Genomic DNA, 18,359 nt, shown 5'->3' with positions numbered 1-18,359 from the left:
AAACTACTATTAATATCTAAATAATTCCTATTTAAAGCTAAATACTTACCTATAAAATAAAACCTAACTAATAGTTACATTGTATCTAGTTTAGGTTTTATTTTTATTTTACAGGTAAGTTTGTATTTATTTTAACTAGGTAGAATAGTTACTATATAGTTATTAACTATTTACTAACTACCTAGCTAAAATAAATACAAATTTACCTGTAAAATAAAACCTAACCTGCCTTACAATAAAACCTAACCTTACACTACAATTAAATAAATTACATTAATTAAATACAATTACCTAAATTAAATACAATTACCTAAATTACAAAAAAACCACACTAAATTACACAAAATAAAAAAGAAATTATCAGATATTTAAACTAATTACACCTAATCTAATAGCCCTATCAAAATAAAAAAGCCCCCCCAAAAATAAAAAAAACCCCTAGCCTAAACTAAACTACCAATAGCTCTTAAAAGGGCCTTTTGTGGGGCATTGCCTCAAAGAAATCAGCTGTTTTACCTGTAAAAAAATACAACCCCCCCAACAGTAAAACCCACCACCCACACAACCAACCCCCCAAATAAAAACCAAACTAAAAAAAACTAAGCTCCCCATTGCCCTGAAAAGGGCATTTGGATGGGCATTGCCCTTAAAAGGGCATTTAGCTCTTTTTCAAGTGCCCAAACCCTAAGCTAAAACTAAAACCCACCCAATAAACCCTTAAACAAGCCTAACACTAACCCCCGAAGATCCACTTATAGTTTTGAAGACCGGACATCCATCCTCAACGAAGCCGGGAGAAGTCCTCATCCAAGCTGGCAGAAGTGGTCCTCCAAACAGGCAGAAGTCTTCATCCAGACGGCATCTTCTATCTTCATCCATCCGGCGCGGAGCGGGTCTATCTTCAAGACATCCGGCGCGGAGCATCCTCTTCTGACGACGGCGACTGAAGAATGAAGGTTCCTTTAAGTGACGTCATCCAAGATGGCGTCCCTTGAATTCTGATTGGCTGATAGACAGCCAATCGGAATTAAAGGTGAAAAATTGGTGATCCAATCAGCCAATAGGATTGAGCTCGCATTCTATTGGCGACAGCTGCGATGTCGGGGGCGGCAGATTAGGGATTAATAAGTGTAAGATTAGGGGTGTTTAGACTTGGGGTTCATGTTAGAGTGTTAGGTGTAAACATAAATTTTGTTTCCCCATAGGAATCAATGGGGCTGCGTTACGGAGCTTTACGCTGCTTTTTTGCAGGTGTTAGACTTTTTTTCACCCGGCTCTCCCCATTGATGTCTATGGGGAAATCGTGCACGAGCACGTAAAACCAGGTCACCGCAGCTTTCAGCAGCGCTGGTATTGGAGTGCGGTATGGAGCACAATTTTGCTCTACGCTCACTTTATGCCTGTTAACGCCAGGTTTTTATAAACCTGTAATACCAGCGCTGTAGGGAAGTGAGCGGTGACAATAACGTGCACGTTAGTACCGCACCCCTCATAACGCAAAACTCGTAATCTAGCCGAAAGTTAACTAAATCATAAATACATAATAGCCATAGTCAATAGATGCAATTATATACTATTTGAAAGGACGGTATCTGTTACTTGGCCATCTGGCACCCCCTGTGTTTGTCTATTTTGTTAGATTATAATAAATAGTTTTAAAAAGCTTAAGTTCCTAAAATGACTATAATGCTTTTAAAATATTTAATACTGACGTTGTGTTAGAAAAATGTGCACAGCCTTGCAATCCAGGGAGATGACCCTTGGACATTTCTGAGTATTATTTATCTAATTTTTTATTGCATTTCTCACCCTTTGCACTAATTGCTTTTAAATAGCAGTATCAGTGTAATTTCTGTAAGGTAAACATACAAATCATACTTTGTTTTTTCCCAGTAACATTGGCTCCTCCCCATTCTTCCATTATAGTAACAAAGACATTGAGAGGAAGAGATGCTGTCATCATCGGTACTGTAGGTCGCAGTTCAGAGGACAACGGGTTCTGCTTGGTAGAAAAAAAGTTTAGACCTGATAATATTCTTTAATATTTCATTACTCACCTTCAGTGTTTATCTGAGGTTCCTCCTGAGGGTTCTGCAAGACACCGCCCACATTTGGTTCTTCAGCCTGCTCAATCTTCAGAACAAGTGAAGGCTTCACATGAACATATCCTGTGTAAACGGATATCACTTGTTATTTAAAAAAGGAACAAGCAGATTTCTACCAAACCTTTCTATCTATATTAATTCATTAGTACCTATTAAATCTACTGTATACTAACAAGCTCTAATCAGAACAACACAGCCATACACAAGGGATTTGCTCTCAAGGGCGAAGCCATGTTTTAAACAGTTAGTATTAGATTATAAGCGGAGCGTAAAAATATTAACGTTACATACACATTATCACTGACCGTATCTCTTTAAATCACTGTTGAAATATTTACTTCAGTAATAAATCTTTTTTTTACATGTAACATGTATAAATATGAGTGAAACATACATAATAAAATATACTAATCATGTATGTTGTTCTGCATATATACAAGACTTAACACTTTACTTCAGGTCTCCAAAAGCAATAAAATTCCCAGCGCTATTTTTTGCGGCATTTGAATGCACCACTTGTAATGAAACTATAATGCAAAGTACAGGGCGGGTAAAAAAACATAAATCATGCTTACCAGATAATTTCCTTTCCTTCTGCACATGGAGAGTCCACAGCTGCATTCCTTACTTACTGGGAAATACTGAACCTGGCCACTAGGAGGAGGCAAAGATACCTCAGCCAAAGGCTTAAATACTTCCCCCACTTCCCTCATCCCCCAATCATTCTGCCGAGGGAACAAGGAACAGTAGGAGAAATATCAGGGTATAAATGGTGCCAGAAGAACAATTTAAAATTTAGGGCCGCCCAACGGAGAACACGGGCGGGAGCTGTGGACTCTCTCTGTACAGAAGGAAAGGAAATTATCTTATCAGATAATTTCCTTTCCTTCTGTACAGAGAGAGTCCACAGCTCCCACCCGTGTTCTCTGTTGGGCATCATTTATGTTTTCCTTCTTAATACAGGGAGAGTCCACAACTGTATTCCTTACTTGTGGGAAATTATACCCAAGCTCTAAAGAACACTGAATGCTAACGGGAGGGCAAAAAGGAGAGGCGGCCCCATCTGAGGTCACCACAGCCTGCAAAACCCTTTCTCCCGAAGGCTGCTTCAACAGAAGCAAAAAAACCTGTTAGCTGCCCTACCATTCTGATCCATAGATGCCTCATTTTAAAAGACCTAAGAGGACATCACTGTTCTCGAAGAATGAGCCTTAATCCTCTGAGGAGACTTGTGTCCCGCTGTTGCATATGCCAAGCGGATGATACTCCACAACTAAAAGATAAGGAAGTCGAAGACGCCTTTTGACCCTTACGCTTCCCAGAGATAACAAACAGAGAAAAAAATAGGATATAAGAAAAGAACCACAATTTCTTGATTGAAGTTGCGATTTGATACCACTTTAGGAGGAAATCCTAACTAGGCTCGTAGAACTGCCTTGTTATCATGGAACCCCAGATAAACAGGGTTGCATAGCAAGGTCGTAAGCACAGAGACTTCTTCAAGCAGAAACAATAGTAAGATGGAAGGAATCTTCCAAGATAACAACTTAAAATCAAACTCGTGTATAAATATAAAAGTAGTCCGATGCCAAACCGTAATAACAAGATCTAAGCTCCAAGGAGGAGCTTTAAAAAAACTGTACGCCCGGAAGCTCAATGAGCCTCTAGTGCAATAAACACAGACAGGGCCAAAACTGTCCCAACAAGGAACGAGCTAAGAGGCCGTTCTCCAAATCCTCCTGGAGGAAGGAAAAAATCCTTGCAGACTTGAATAGTGTGAAAGGGCGAACCACACTCTTCACAGAATAAGGGGTTCCTCCACACCTCATGACAGATAATGAGGAACCGGCTACACTCTTGAAGGAGAGGACCAAAACCTCTCAGAAAACCCTCTTTTGGCTAAGACTACGCGTCATCTCGCAGTCCGCCTCAGATAAATAAGATTTTATGAATCAGAGGGGCCTTGTACCAGCAGATCCTTGCGACAAGGTAACCCTCATGGAGGAGAAGACAACATCCCCACCAAAACGCAAACCATGATCTTCGCGGCCGTAACGGAGCAATCAGTATCACTGACGCCTGCTCCTGCTAGGTTCGAGTCACCACTAGAGGAAGGAGTGATATGGCCAAAAAGAAAAAAAATTATTAAACCTCCAAGGCACCGCTAATTCATCCATTAGCTCCATCTGAGGATCCCTGAACCACAATCCATCTGTGGAACGTGGTATAGAGACGGGACGTCCTGAGATTCGCATCCGGCGTCCCCTTCCAGTTCCAAATAACCAAACACCCTTCGGATGAAGATCATATCCCCAGAAAAAGAGAATGTCTGAAGAGAACATCCGTCCCGGATGACCCCACCCGGAGAGTGGATCGCTAACAGCGAGCAGTAGTGGGCTTCCGCCCTCTACCAAACCCGAGATACTACCCTCATCGCTAGGGAGTCTCTCGAAGATCGATCAGAATCTATGGACTAGTACTGGGAGTAGAATAAACCCTCAGCAAAGGAATTGCCTGAAGATCTATAAAGTTAAACAGGAGAGAAACCTCCTAAGTCCACGGACCCCATGCCCTCTTGGCACGCTCTCACCATCCTGACGGACTGCGACCAAAGTCAAAGCCGCCCCTGATGAATATGAAAAATGTCCGTCAGGACAAGGAGCTCTGGACAAAGACACTAGAGAGCAATTCTCTCAATCAGTAGTCCAGGGAAATCTGTTAAGACAGATTCGAAGTAGCGCTGCTCCACTATCTCAGCATACACCGAGCCTCTGCTGAGGTGAGACCTGGTAAAAGGAATGAAGCCCAAGATGGACCCCCTAACAAATCCACACCACCCAACACAGAGCCAGTGATGGCCTGAAGGAGGTCTGGAGGGCATGACCTGATGAAGCCAACTCATAACTTCACCAGTCCGATAGAAGTGTCTCCATGTCTATGAAGACTAAATTAGCATCCAGGAATCCACCCTGGTACCTACACCCGAGAACTCAGGTCTCTAAATACTTCCATCCCTGAGGATCAAGGAAGATGGATTAAATCTCGAATGGTCTTCTATTAGACGAGACGATGGTGGATGAACCAGAATCATCTAAACAAGAGAAGCTACCGCCAGAGCTGGATTCTGGTCAATGCCAAAGGAAAACCTAGAAGCAGTAGCGAGATCAAAACGGAAGGAACAATGTACTGGAGTGCTGATCCAGACATGACAACCTTAGGAACCGGAAATGTTCCCTGAGGAGGAATGAAAAGGTATGATATCCTTCCTCAACAGTGGTACTTCACTGTTTTACCCTAACCAAGGGTAGAGTGAACCTTATAGTCTCCCTCTAGAACGAGGAGGCATGAAGAGCTTGCTTAACCACTTTAGGACCCAAATAGGACGGGAGTCTCCTCCCTCTATGGGACCTCAAAAAAACAGTTTGAATAATATCTCAAACCTCAATGTAATAGATCCCGGGCCAATGACTCCAAAGGAGAACAAACAAAAAACCTGTATCCACCTAAATTGGCTTCCTTCTGTCTGGAAGACAGGATGAAAAGAAGAAAAACTGCTCGGAAGGCTGAGATTTGAAGTCTAGCTATGACCTCTAGGCTCCATGGATCGTACGTCCCTGAATCAGCGTCTGAAAGGAGCAATAGTCAGTCCCCCATGCGATCCAAGATAGGACCTGGAACTGCTTGGCCTTATACCAGGACTGAGTCAGTTTCCAAGAACACTTGGAATGCTCAGGCTTAGCGAAGATCTCCGACGCTGGTGCAGTAACAAGAATGAGAGCAATAAAATTGTCTCTCTCCAAACGGTAAAACCGCTGAATAGCGGAAACAAAATTAAATCTTACTCTCAAGCAGAAGAAAGATTAGATTTAAAAGTAATCTCTGACAGAGCAATTCAAGTCCTAAACAGGCAAAAATCTGAAGCCCTAGTTTTGGGTTTAGTAACCTAGATAAAAGAATTATAAGCACCAAGACCTTAATTCCTTCTTGAAATTATTGCGGGGAACCATCACCTCGGATCAAGACAGAGATGCTCCAATAGAAAAGTCTCCAGAAACTTCGACGACCTAAGTCATCAGTACATAAATATCCCTTGTGACAAAACATCTTCATAAAAAAAGAGTTTCCTCTTATAACCAAGAGCTATAAGAATAAACTATCCTTAAATGGAATAGTAACGTTATAGGCAAGCGCACGAAAAGAGCTAGCCAAGTAAGGGTGGGCGACAACACAACCCCCTTATAGAGCCCGGAACTGAGATCTTAAAAAAGAAATAGACGAAAGGGATAAGGATCTCCATCCTTCCCCAACCACCTAATCAAATTCGCCATCTGATTTAGTGTTCTGAGATTCAACAGGAATCAGTACTAAACATCTCTAATATCGACAAAACTTCTCTTACAAGCGATCACAGGCGTGCTACTCTAAATCTAAAGGCGAAATCCTCCTTTTCCGGAGGAATAGAAGCAGCAGGCGGTGACCCAGAAGTTTTGTACTCTGAAGCCTCAGAGAGAACTGCACCCTTAGATGACTGTTCGGATATAACCGTCAATTTACATGATGCTCCCTGGGCCGGAGTGCATGGATTACTTCTATGTTTGCGCGTAGCAGTACGAGGCAAATCGACCAAGGCCGCAGACATCGCCATACGGAACTGTGTAGTAACGTCTGTGGGAAAAGGCCCCCTCCAGATGGAGGACTAGTGGCGCAAGGGGAAGCTGCATGTGTAGGATCAGATGACTGTAAGGGACACACCTTACAGGACGAAGAGTCCTCAGAGGCGGAAGGCTCAGTGGCATCTAACATCTCAACATTGGTTGATGAAAACACCCTGTTGCGGCATATGGAACATAATTGAGAGGGCTGGACTACACGGCCTCCTCACAATATACACAGGTATTGAATTCTGTCGTAGAGGGATCATCCTCTACAAAATCAGAATCCACCATAAGTAGGTAACCTTATTTAAATCAAAAATAAAAAACAACTGGCACCTATACCCACAATGGCTGGGGCACTTACCACCTCCTATGACCCAGACAATATAGAGAAAACTCGCTCCTCTCCGTAGTCACTCGGTCAGGAAAAAGAAACGTTGACCACTCCTGGTCACATGGTGCGTAATGCAGGACTGCCCCTGCTAAAGGAAAAGTGGGTCAAGCTTAATAAAACTGCGCAGCTCTCAAAGTAAAAGAGCAACCTTTTTATTTTATTTTACGGACACTTTGTTTTTTCTGAAGAGGAGGTGCTACAGATTTTTTCTTCCCTCTGGTCTTCTTTGGCGTTCTAACGGGGACGCTGTCTGGTTGCACCTTCATAAGTGAACAAGTGGATGTGTGCACATGCCGATGAAAACGCTGCAGAGGATATCGTGGAGCTGGTGAGCGCCGTAGATCTGTGTGTTTACTAAAAGAGCAACCTGTACATTCCATATCAGCCTATGAGCCCAAAAATTCTCACACATATAAGCAGCATAAATCACATAAACAAATATGATTAACACCCCACTGTTCAACAATCCCCCTCAGGAGATATTAATCCTTGATTCAATAAAGATAAAGGAGTTCCACTGTGACCCTGTCTTTTAGCGTTACATATGTGTAAAAATGAAACGATCTTACCGGAATCAGCGCTTCTGGCATGGACTTGAGAGATAAAAAGCAGGCAGTGAAACTCGTCAACACTGATTGCTTAGGAGCTGTTAATACGAGTCTGGATGGTTTTGCAGAAAGACTCTCCCCGCATCTCCAGACTCTAACTTTCATCAATGCTCTCACTGAGAGGCTGACAAGACTACTTAAAACTCTAATCCCATCTCAAAGAGTACTACCCTCCATAAGGAACCACGCCAAATCTACTGACACTTCTCTGCCAACCTCCTGTGACGAAAGGCAAAGAATGACTGGGGGATGAGGGAAGTGGGGGAGGTATTTAAGCCTTTGGCTGGGGTGTCTTTGCCTCCTCATGGTGGTCAGGTTCAGTATTTACCATAAGTAAAGAATGCAGCTGTGGACTCTCCCTGTATTAAGAAGGAAACAAAGATTCTCTGGTAAACCTTTTCTAACATTCACTTGCAATACAAGATTGTGCGCTATAATTTGCAATGTCACCCTATGGATAATTAACCCTGCAGTACCAGAATCCCACAGGAGGAGGTTGTAGGACACGTTCCTGTGACACCTGAGGGTAGGCATGGCAGGAGACCTTTAAGGAAATACCTTTAATGCTTGTTTGAAAGTGAGAGAGCAGCTAACGCTTCAAAAACTGCAGTCTTGAAAACGTTTCAAGGCAGAAAGCCTTACAACAGCACTATTCAATAAACATCATCCATTTACAAACAAGCAGCAAACAGACAAACCAGCACTGAAACCTATCAGCAGAGGTTATGGAATAGGAGTATATTGTAGATCCATAAAGGGAGTCCCTGCGACCAATTATAGAAGGTTTATGAAAAATTTCCCATGAAGTGAAACAAAGAATCATAAACTATACCCCACATACATCCCTCTGACAAGCACTGTACTCTGAGGGGAAACTGGCCTCAATATAGACTGAATCCTCTTTTCTCTGAAGATCAAATGTACATTTTCATTCTTCAACCACCTCCAGCAGAGGCAAAGTAAAGACTGAGGTATGTGTGAGGTGGGAAGGGTTTTATAGAGCTCTTGGGGTTTGGGTATCTTTGTCTTCTCATAGTGGTAGGGAAGGGTAATTCCCCTGAGTAATGGATTGTGGACTCTCACCACCAGTATGAAAGAAATAAACTATTACACTCATATATACACTGTAATAATAATAATAATAAAACATATCATATTAATAAATCTGTTTTATAAGGATTAAAAGGGATATTGTATAAGTGGAGGTGTTTGCCTGGGAAGGGCTATTATGTGTGTGTATATCAATCCACAAGAAGTGCACTCTCACCCATCTAAACGGCTGCCAGGGTGCCAGCGAATAAAATCCAGAAAATTGCCACAGGTTTGCCCTCTCTGGTCTTTTTCAAATCTCTTTACTTGTGCAGTGTTCCTCAAACTTGTCCCAGAAACACAACTGCACAAGTAAAGAGATTTGAAAAAGACAACAGAGGGTTGGCGCACATCCACATGTTTATAACATTCACAAGCAAAATTATATTTATGCTGCAAGACTTTAAGCCTATATATCTTTAAATAAAGTTGGGATCTTAGTCACACAATATGGCCATATTCTGCTAAGCCAGTCACCACTTTCAAGGTGTCCCAAAATAAGACTGGTCCTAACACTAGTCTGTTTAGCTTTGCTGGGCTGAGTCATTCGATTCTAATATTAAATACAGAATTCCAACATTGCAGTGCTATGCCTCAAATCATGACTGCACCATAGTCACATTATACTAGTCAGTTTACCTTTGCTGGGCTGAGTCATTCGATTCTAATATTAAATACAGAATTCCAACATTGCAGTGCTATGACTCAAATCATGACTGTACAGAATGAAACTCCCTAGCTGAGTGTATATATATATATATATATATATACTGTATATATATATATATATATATATATATATATATATATATATATATATATACCATGATCACATTATATGGAATACACCTGGGCTCCTGGGCTGGGTGGTGTGCATTAAGCAAAGGGATTTGGTCAACTCCCTATTATAGAAGCAAACACAAGGGGGGGTTGGTTAAGCACACCCCAAAAAAACCAAAACATTTTTAAGTTTTTAAAATACTAGCACACATATTGTGGGAGTGCTGCCAAAAAGACCAAAACAATAACAAAACAACAGAGAGGGTTGGCGCACATCCAAATACTTGAATCCATATGTTTATAACATTTACAAGCAAAATTATATTTATGCTGCAAGACTTTAAGCCTATATATCTTTAAATAAAGTTGGGATCTTAGTCACACAATATGGCCATATTCTGCTAAGCCAGTCACCACTTTCAAGGTGTCCCAAAATAAGACTGGTCCTAACACTAGTCTGTTTAGCTTTGCTGGGCTGAGTCATTTGATTCTAATATTAAATACAGAATTCCAACATTGCAGTGCTATGCCTCAAATCATGACTGCACAGAATGAAACTCCCTAGCTTTATATATATATATATATATATATATATATATATATATATATATATACCATAGTCACATTATACTAGTCAGTTTACCTTTGCTGGGCTGAGTCATTCGATTCTAATATTAAATACAGAATTCCAACATTGCAGTGCTATGCCTCAAATCTTATTGTGTTGGTCTTTTTGGCAGCACTCCCACAATATGTGTGCTAGTATTTTAAAAACTTAAAAATGTTTTTTTTTTTGTGGTGTGCTTAACCAACCCCCCCTTGTGTTTGCCTATATATATATATATATATATATATATATGTCCAAATATCTGTATGTGCGTGTGTGTATACGGTAGGGATGCACTATCCCATTTCAGCCGAAAGGGGAAAACCAGCTGGAAATTGCGCCCCACTTTCACTTCCTGGTGACTGCTTACCGCATCCACCCGCACCTTAAATTTAGGCTGGTGCCGCTAGAGGCTTTTAGGACATTTGGTTAGCAACTACATTTCCCACAATGCCACTCACGCACGAAGTCACTGCAGCACAGTCTCCTCCTTTCCTATCTAGAGCGTTTTTTTTCTGCCCTTCCTGACGATTTTTTTGCTCCTGCTCCCTTTTCCACAGAAACTGAGTGAGAGATTAACAAAGAGGGTGGTTCTGACATTTAACTCAGTAAAAGGTTATTCATTTTAACGCTCCTTTAAATAGTTTTATTTCAAGATTATGATGATTGTTTTTTTTTTTTTATCATGAGAGAAAATTGCGTATTCTAATAAAATAAAATGTCTACCAAGTCAGGAAGCGTTCCACGTATATGTTATCCTGCCAATGGCACTTTGTTTAATACAGAGTATTGCCGTTTTGGTTGATACAGGGATAACAACTGCTGTTAGTGTGGAGGAAGAGTTGCTCAGGTTCAGCTCCGTTAGAGATAACGGAGGTTTTATTTACAGCAGCCTAGCACGGAGCAACCCCCCCCCCCCTCTACCTCCCCACACTACACAGCTGAAAATCAAACCTTTGTTGTCTCTAACGGAGCTGAACCCGAGCAACTCTTCCTTCACACGAACAGCAGATACACATCGTGCCTACAGCGGCTAAGCAGTTATCCCTGTAGCAACCAAACGGCAGTACAATGTAAGTGCCCATGCAATAAACTGAAGTAGAGTCTGTGATCTAATAATGCTACATGGTGCGCAAAGCTAAAATATGTACCTGTAGTGTTTTCTAAGTAAATAACATATGTATTTTATGTTCTTTGTTTTCTTGATAGCTATTGGATGTTTTAAAACAAATCAGTGATTTTACAAATACACAATTTTTACGGCACTAGCCACACTTTGGTCAGCTAACATGGCATAAGATATTACTAATACTTCTTTTAAGGATCCATAATATTTAAATGTTTTGTTAGAGACCACAGGTATTTATAAAATGTTATTTAAAGGGACATGAAACCCACACTTTTTCTTTCATGATTTAGAAAGAGCAGCAATTTGAAACAACTTTCCAATTTAATTATATTATCTAATTTGCTTCATTCTCTTGATATCCTTTATTGAAAGGCTTATCTAAATAGGCTCAGTAGCTGCTGATTGGTGGCTGCACATAGTCATGTGATTGGCTAACCCATGTACATTGCTATTTCTTCAACAAAGGATATCTGAAGACTGAAACAAATTAGATAATATAAGTAAATTGGAAAGTTGTTTAAAATTCTAGGTTCTACCTAAATCATGGGTTTCATGTCCCTTTAAACTGTTATATTATTTGTTATTGGTGTGAAACAGACTTTGAGATATATATTCATTTTCGGTTTCAGTTTCGGTCCAGAATTTTCATTTCGGTGCATCCCTAGTATATGGGTATACATGTGCATTTATGTGTTTGTATGTGTAAAAATGTATAAACATGCAATATCATTTTTAATAATCTCTAATGCGTTTTAATGTGTTTTGAATAGAAATTCCACTGTTCTTCACTTAGGAAAAACAATTATTTCTAATTTTAAAAAGATATTATATATATTTATATACACACACACACACACACACATACAGGGAGTGCAGAATTATTAGGCAAATGAGTATTTTGACCACATCATCCTCTTTATGCATGTTGTCTTACTCCAAGCTGTATAGGCTCGAAAGCCTACTACCAATTAAGTATATTAGGTGATGTGCATCTCTGTAATGAGAAGGGGTGTGGTCTAATGACATCAACACCCTATATCAGGTGTGCATAATTATTAGGCAACTTCCTTTCCTTTGGCAAAATGTGTCAAAAGAAGGACTTAACAGGCTCAGAAAAGTAAAAAATAGTGAGATATCTTGCAGAGGGATGCAGCACTCTTAAAATTGCAAAGCTTCTGAAGCGTGATCATCGAACAATCAAGCGTTTCATTCAAAATAGTCAACAGGGTCGCAAGAAGCGTGTGGAAAAACCAAGGCGCAAAATAACTGCCCATGAACTGAGAAAAGTCAAGCGTGCAGCTGCCAAGATGCCACTTGCCACCAGTTTGGCCATATTTCAGAGCTGCAACATCACTGGAGTGCCCAAAAGCACAAGGTGTGCAATACTCAGAGACATGGCCAAGGTAAGAAAGGCTGAAAGACGACCACCACTGAACAAGACACACAAGCTGAAACGTCAAGACTGGGCCAAGAAATATCTCAAGACTGATTTTTCTAAGGTTTTATGGACTGATGAAATGAGAGTGAGTCTTGATGGGCCAGATGGATGGGCCCATGGCTGGATTGGTAAAGGGCAGAGAGCTCCAGTCCGACTCAGACGCCAGCAAGGTGGAGTACTGGTTTGGGCTGGTATCATCAAAGATGAGCTTGTGGGGCCTTTTCGGGTTGAGGATGGAGTCAAGCTCAACTCCCAGTCCTACTGCCAGTTTCTGGAAGACACCTTCTTCAAGCAGTGGTACAGGAAGAAGTCTGCATCCTTCAAGAAAAACATGATTTTCATGCAGGACAATGCTCCATCACACGCGTCCAAGTACTCCACAGCGTGGCTGGCAAGAAAGGGTATAAAAGAAGAAAATCTAATGACATGGCCTCCTTGTTCACCTGATCTGAACCCCATTGAGAACCTGTGGTCCATCATCAAATGTGAGATTTACAAGGAGGGAAAACAGTACACCTCTCTGAACAGTGTCTGGGAGGCTGTGGTTGCTGCTGCACGCAATGTTGATGGTGAACAGATCAAAACACTGACAGAATCCATGGATGGCAGGCTTTTGAGTGTCCTTGCAAAGAAAGGTGGCTATATTGGTCACTGATTTGTTTTTGTTTTGTTTTTGAATGTCAGAAATGTATATTTGTGAATGTTGAGATGTTATATTGGTTTCACTGGTAAAAATAAATAATTGAAATGGGTATATATTTGTTTTTTGTTAAGTTGCCTAATAATTATGCACAGTAATAGTCACCTGCACACACAGATATCCCCCTAAAATAGCTATAACTAAAAACAAACTAAAAACTACTTCCAAATCTATTCAGCTTTGATATTAATGAGTTTTTTATCAACAACTACCATATGGTTATAAAAATAAAAAATCCAAGCCAATATGACTAAATGTGGGAAAAAAACGTAGAACATTTAAATTATTCAAAGAAAATAGTACAAACTCAACATACAATAGTTATAAAGAATGTAACAAAGCATGCAAAAAAGCAATCAAATTAGCCAAAATTGAAAATGAATTGCAAAGGATTCTAAGGTGCATATTTACTAATGTGCGAGCCGACATGATCTGATATTGCGGATCATGTCCGCCACACATCGATAAATGCCAACAGCATACGCTGTCTGCATTTATCATTGCACCAGCAGTTCTGGTGAACTGCTGGTGCAATACCACCCCCTGCAGATTTGCGACCAATCGGCCGCTAGCATGGGGTGTCAATCAACCCGATCGTATTGGATCGGGTTGATGTCTGACGATCTCTGTCCACCGACTCAGAGCAGGCGGACAGGTTATGGAGCAGTGGTCTTTAGACTGCTGCTTTATAACCGGTGTTTCTGGCGAGCCTTCAGGCTTGCCAGAAACACGAGGCATCAAGATCCATATGGAGCTTGATAAATAGGCCCCAATGTCTAACCCTAAGAAGGACAATATAGGTAAATGAAAATGGGTGGAGGGTGGCATGATAAATAATGACAGGCAGAAGGCTGAGGTACTGAACCAGTTCTTTTCTTCAGTATACACAAGAGAGGAACCAATGGAGGATACTTTGGAACAAAATAGAACAATGCCACTCTATACCATTAACTGGGTTATGTTAAGAGGATATCAAGAAAAAACTGGATAATATTAAGGTAAATAAAACTCCAGGCCCAGATGGAATAAACCCAAGGGTGTTTAGGGAATTTAGCACTGTTATAGACAAACCACTACTCTTAATTTTTCAAGACTCATTATCCTCAGGCATGGTACCCCAGGATTGGCTTAAAGCTGATGGGGTGCCACTCTTCAAAAAGGGAAGCAGGGATGATCCAGGAAGCTATAGACCAGTTAGTCTGACATCAATAGTGGGGAAGATATTTGAAGGGATTATAAGGGATTATATGGATGAGCATATTCGAGTAAACAAGATTAAGAGTTCTAATCAGCATGGTTTTAGGAAAAATAGCTTCATGTCAAACTAATCTAATTAGATTCTATGAGGAAGTAAGTAAAAATATAGATAAAGGGGAATCAGTTGATGTGATATACTTAGATTTTGCAAAGGCGTTTGATACAGTGCCACATGAGAGATTAATGCACAAAATTAAGGGACTGGGAATAGCTGAAAATGTTAGCTCATGGATAAACAACTGGATAAAAGATAGGGAGCGACAAGTAGTAGTAAATGGATCGTACCAAGATTAAACAAAGGTAATCAGTGGAGTCCCCCAGGGATCAGTACTGGGCCCTGTTCTTTTTAATATTTTTATAAATGACTTGGAGCAAGGATTAAATAGCGACATCTCTATTTTTGCAGATGATACTAAGTTAAGTAAGATCAATATGTCAGAGCAGGATGAACTTTCGTTACAAAGGGATCTGCAAAAATTAGAAGTATGGGCAGGTAAATGGAAAATGAGATTTAATACGGGAAAATGCAACATTTTGGAAGTAAAAATAAGCAGGAAATGTATTATTTAAATGGGACAAGACTTAGCCAAACAGAGGAGGAAAGAGATTTGGGAGTAGTAATAGATAACAAGCTAAAGATGGGTGCACAATGCAGGACAGCAGCTTCAACGGCTAATAAGATACTAGCATGTATTAAAAGATGCATTGATTCAAGGGAGGAAAGCATAATTCTGTCACTATATAAAGCCCTGGTAAGACCTCACCTTGAGTATGGAGTGCAGTTCTGGGGACCAATGGCAAAAAAATATACTGCAGAACTAGAAAAAGTTCAGAGAAGGGCCACAAAGCTAATAAGGGGATTGGAGATTTTAACCTATGAGGAGAGGCTAGCCAAACTTGGTCTGTTTTCTTTAGAAAAAACGCACTTGAGAGGTGACATGATTACTTTATATAAATATATTCAAGGCCCATATACAGAGATGGCAGAAGCTCTGTTTATTCCAAGAAAATTGTTTGTGACAAGAGGTCACAGTTTAAGGTTGGAGGAAAGGAGATTTATTCTCCTGCAACGGAAACGTTTCACTGTAAGAGCAATAAAATTGTGGAACTCATTACCAAAAGAGGTAGCGAATGCCAATATCCTAGATACATTTAAAAATTGTTTGGATACATTTCTGTCTAGAAACAAAATTCATGGATATGATTGCTAGTATTAAATGGGTCACCTTTTAGTGGGATTATTTAAGCTTAACTGGAGCATTTTGTAAGTATTTTATGGTATATTTATATAGGTTGAACTCAATGGACTTCGGTCTTTTTTCAACCTCATCTACTATGTTACATACATACACATATAAACACATACATCCTGCCCATACCTGCCCCCTACACCATCAACGATTAGCACCACTGATACCCAAAGCAAAGAGGGACACAGAGTGTCTCTCTTTATATCAGTTTCTCGGCACTGCAGAAATAGCATGATCTTGCCACTGTTAGGGCGATTGCCGCAGAAAGAGGCTCAGGACAGCAGCGGTCGATAAGGGGTTAAAACAAAGTATTACACTCATAAACAACTGATGGTAAAATGATTCATATAAATATCAATACATTTTTTATAAGAGTTAAAAGATTTATGGTATATGACAAGATATTTGACTGGAAAGGGCTATGTATGTGTAATCAATTTTTGATACATTTTTATATTTTATAATGTATTTTACTGTGTATTTAATGTAAATATTTCACATTTCAATGATCTTCACATAGGATATTTAAATATATCTGTATGTATGTATATATGTATAATAAAAGATTTCCTAAGGGAAAGGTAGCAAAGAACCCGGAGACAAAAAACTTTGTATGCTTGTATTTATTCAGCAAAGTTGCCAAGTATCAGGTAGATAGACAAAACGACACCTGACGCGTTTCATGCATGCGCACATGCGCTTCATCAGAGGCTGAAGACTCAAAGTACAAGGAGGCCTATATACGGACCAGCAGCCAATCACCTAATCAAGAGGACTGTTCCTAGAATACTAAATTCTGATGACGAAGTTTAGGTGACCAATAAGGAAAGGCTGCTGGTGCATGCATGGGTCTATAAATCATATACAAATAAATAGATACAGGATTATGAGCAAAATATGTAAAATATATAAAGGACATGTGTAAGTATATATATATATATATATATATATGTGTGTGTGTGTGTAAATCCAAAATTTAAAGCAATCAAAAACATGGTTCTTGGTTTCTCTAAAATGTTAGAGCAGTTGAACAAATGAAAATGACATATCACCAGAAAAAAGAAGAAATATAATATGTAGATGCTCTAACTATTAGAAACAATAGTAATGTTGCGATTGACAAATGCATAAAAAAAACTAAAATTAAAGAGAGACTCAAATGTTAAAAAGGTGGTTAAACAACGTAACTCCAATAGCTAGAATAACTAACTCAAAAACAACTAAAAATTCATACAAATATATTAATCAAACACTAATGACACAGAAAAAGAGGATCAATAAATAGTCTCAAGCGTTTATAAGAAATGGTTAATTCTAGCTAATGCTAATTAGGGTCAAATGTTGGCAATATTAACGTAAAGTATATACATAATAATTGTCCAAAAATGTCTCAGGGAGGAAGAAATATTATTCCTCCATTCAAATTGGATATATTCCAATGGGCAAATGTTTCTAAAAATTAATTAATTGTGATGTCCCTGGTCCTTCAATATCTACCCTTGAGAAACCAAAAAAGTGTTGTAACTATGACGCTAAGCTGACTAATATAGATCCTCAAGTGCTCATAATGATCATAACATCATAAAATATATATATTGTTTTACCCAATATATATATTTTATGATGTTATGATCATGGGAAAATATTGTTTTACCCAAAGTAAAGAATGAAGAATTGGAAATTTTGAATAAACCTATTACTGAGGATGAAGTAGAAACGGCAATTAAAAAAATCAGTAGATAATAAGGCGCCAGGCCCAGATCAGTTGCCAGCAGAATTTTATAAAATGTTATGTGAAGATTTGGTCCCTATCTTAACCAAGCTATTTAATGCCTATTATATTAAAAATAATCCAATCTCCAAAAATTTTACAAAAGCAATAACAGTACTAGTCTTAAAAAAAGAAAAAGATCCAGAGTTAACTGATTCGTATAGACCTATTTCGCTCTTGAACTTAGACTATAAGTTACTTGCTTCTATAATAGCAGATAGACTTAAAATAGTAATGAATTCTCTGATTAGCCCAAATCAAACAGGTTTCATGAATGGAAGAACATCCACCTTAAATATTAGAAGGACCTGTTTGATTTTGGAATATTTTTGGAACTTAAAAGGACAAGAGGAGAGGGAGGATATAGATGATGCAGCTTTAATAACCATTGATGCTGAAAAAGCTTTTGATGCAGTTGAATGGGATCATCTATATACAGCCCTAGCCAGCTATGGTCTTATAGGTAATTTTGTAAAGTATATTAAAGCTATTTATAATAGCCCGATCTCTTTGATATTGGTCAATGGACAGACGTCATCTGAGATTGTACTAGGAAGAGGAACAAGGCAGGGCTGC

General features: G+C 39.4%; 1 protein-coding gene across 1 annotated transcript in view; it reads right to left on the bottom strand.

Annotated features, from left to right (window-relative positions):
- LOC128666729 (gastrula zinc finger protein XlCGF26.1-like) overlaps positions 1 to 18,359 on the bottom strand; it is a 74,504-nt gene that overhangs the window by 12,992 nt on the left and 43,153 nt on the right. The window contains exon 3 of the mRNA XM_053721479.1: positions 2,058 to 2,168. Within this exon, the coding sequence (XP_053577454.1) occupies positions 2,058 to 2,168 (111 nt within the window). The remainder of the gene's footprint in view (positions 1 to 2,057; positions 2,169 to 18,359) is intronic.

This window comes from Bombina bombina, chromosome 7 (genome assembly GCF_027579735.1).
Source record: "Bombina bombina isolate aBomBom1 chromosome 7, aBomBom1.pri, whole genome shotgun sequence".
Lineage (NCBI taxonomy): Eukaryota > Metazoa > Chordata > Amphibia > Anura > Bombinatoridae > Bombina > Bombina bombina.
Note: the sequence above shows the minus strand (reverse complement) of the source record. Positions and strands in the feature narration are given on the sequence as shown.